Genomic DNA, 1,609 nt, shown 5'->3' with positions numbered 1-1,609 from the left:
CTGGACCCCTCCCCGGTCCACCTCACTGCCCCTGACCCCACCCCAGGTGCTGTACCCCTCCCTGGTCCACCTCACTGCCTCTGACCACCCAGGCACTGGACCCCTCCCCGGTCCACCTCACTGCCCCTTCTCTGTTCTCCCCACCAGCCGGGAGCAAGAGGGCATGGAATCTACCTCAGAGGAGGGTCAGCTGCCCCAGGTGGTGGAGGAACTGAAGGACCTCCAGGTGGCCCCCGGCACACGCCTAGCCAAGTTCCAACTCAAGGTGAAAGGTGAGGAAGAGAGACAGCCGGCCAGGTGGAGGTTGGGCCGTCCCTGGTGCCCCCACGGGACGGAGGCTCGGTGCTGACCACTCCCCTGTGGCCGCAGGCTACCCAGCACCCCGACTGTACTGGTTCAAAGACGGGCAGCCCCTGACGGCTTCTGAGCACATCCGCATGGCTGACAGGAAGACGCTTCACACCCTGGAGGTCCTGTCGGTCACCAGTGAGGACGCCGGCCAGTACTCAGCCTACATCAGCAATGCCGTGGGCGCTGCCTACTCGTCCGCCCGGCTGCTGGTCCGGGGTGGGTGCTGGGGACGGAGCGTCTACACCTGGGCCGCTGTCTGCCACACCCCGCGCCTCCATACACCTGCTCCGGGATGGGTGGGGGGCACGGGTTAGTCAGCGGACTGTGCAGAGGAAGAGGTCAGTGGTTACTGTGGGAGGAGAGGTCTGCACTTACTTGTTCTCCGAAGTTCTGAGCACCACCACCTGAGCCGGCAGTGGCTGGGGGACCCAGCGCTCCCCAGGCTTCCCTCTGACCTTCAGTGCGACCTTGCGTCGGCTCCAGAGTGACCCCCACACTCCTCGGGCGGTGGGGTGGGGGGGCATCACACTGGGACTGAGCAACCTCAGTGTGAGCTCCGTGCATGGCCTGAGTCTCAGGGAAGGTGTGGATAGGAGTGGGTACCCCGACCCTTGGCAGGTGCACGGGCTCTGGGGAGACAGGCCCCTTGGTGCTGCAGGCCTGATTTCCACTTCTTGCTCTTTCAGGCCCCAAAGATCCTGAAGAGAAGCCAGCCTCAGGTGAGCCAACTCGGATGGGCAGAGGGTGGGTGGGTGGCTCAGCCAAAGTGACCGAGGGACACCACCTTGCAGACCGAGGAGGGTTGGGTGCAGGCTGTGGAGACCCAGCCTCCAGGCGGATGAGGCTGGGACCTGGGGGCTGGGGCTGCAGCCGGTGCCCCTGGAGGCCTCGGTGCCCCAACAGGGAGCAGGGGTTCAACATGTGTTCATCGCCAGTGTCTGCTGCTTGTCCAGATGCACACCAACAGCTGGTGCCGCCCCGATTCCTGGAAAGATTCGCCTCCAAGAAAGTGAAGAAAGGCTCCAGCATCACTTTCTCAGTAAAGGTGGAAGGTAAGGCTCTCCTACCTCCCCGCCCCCCAGCAAGGACCCTCCCCCAGGGGGGCTCAGAGCAGGCCCCTCCCCGCCCCGCAGCAAGGACCCCTCCCCCAGGCGGGCTCAGAACAGGCCCCTCCCCGCCCCGGAGCAAGGACTCCTCCCCCAGGGGGGGCTCAGAACAGGCCCCTTCCCGCCCCCCAGCAACGACCCCTCCCCCAGGG

General features: G+C 65.6%; 1 protein-coding gene across 1 annotated transcript; it reads left to right on the top strand.

The window, feature by feature from the left end:
- Nucleotides 1–113: 113 nt before the first annotated feature.
- On the top strand, nt 114–1,535 carry LOC145719060 (obscurin-like; the record flags this gene model as incomplete). The annotated part of the gene is made up of 4 exons (XM_081810580.1): nt 114–272; nt 370–567; nt 1,038–1,070; nt 1,305–1,535. Coding segments are annotated over exons 1-4 (571 nt in total), but the record flags the coding sequence as incomplete, so codon positions are not given.
- Nucleotides 1,536–1,609: the final 74 nt, after the last annotated feature.

This window comes from Leptonychotes weddellii, unplaced genomic scaffold (assembly GCF_054177405.1).
Source record: "Leptonychotes weddellii isolate Sample4059 unplaced genomic scaffold, ASM5417740v2 HiC_scaffold_29386, whole genome shotgun sequence".
Taxonomy (NCBI): domain Eukaryota; kingdom Metazoa; phylum Chordata; class Mammalia; order Carnivora; family Phocidae; genus Leptonychotes; species Leptonychotes weddellii.
Note: the sequence above shows the minus strand (reverse complement) of the source record. Positions and strands in the feature narration are given on the sequence as shown.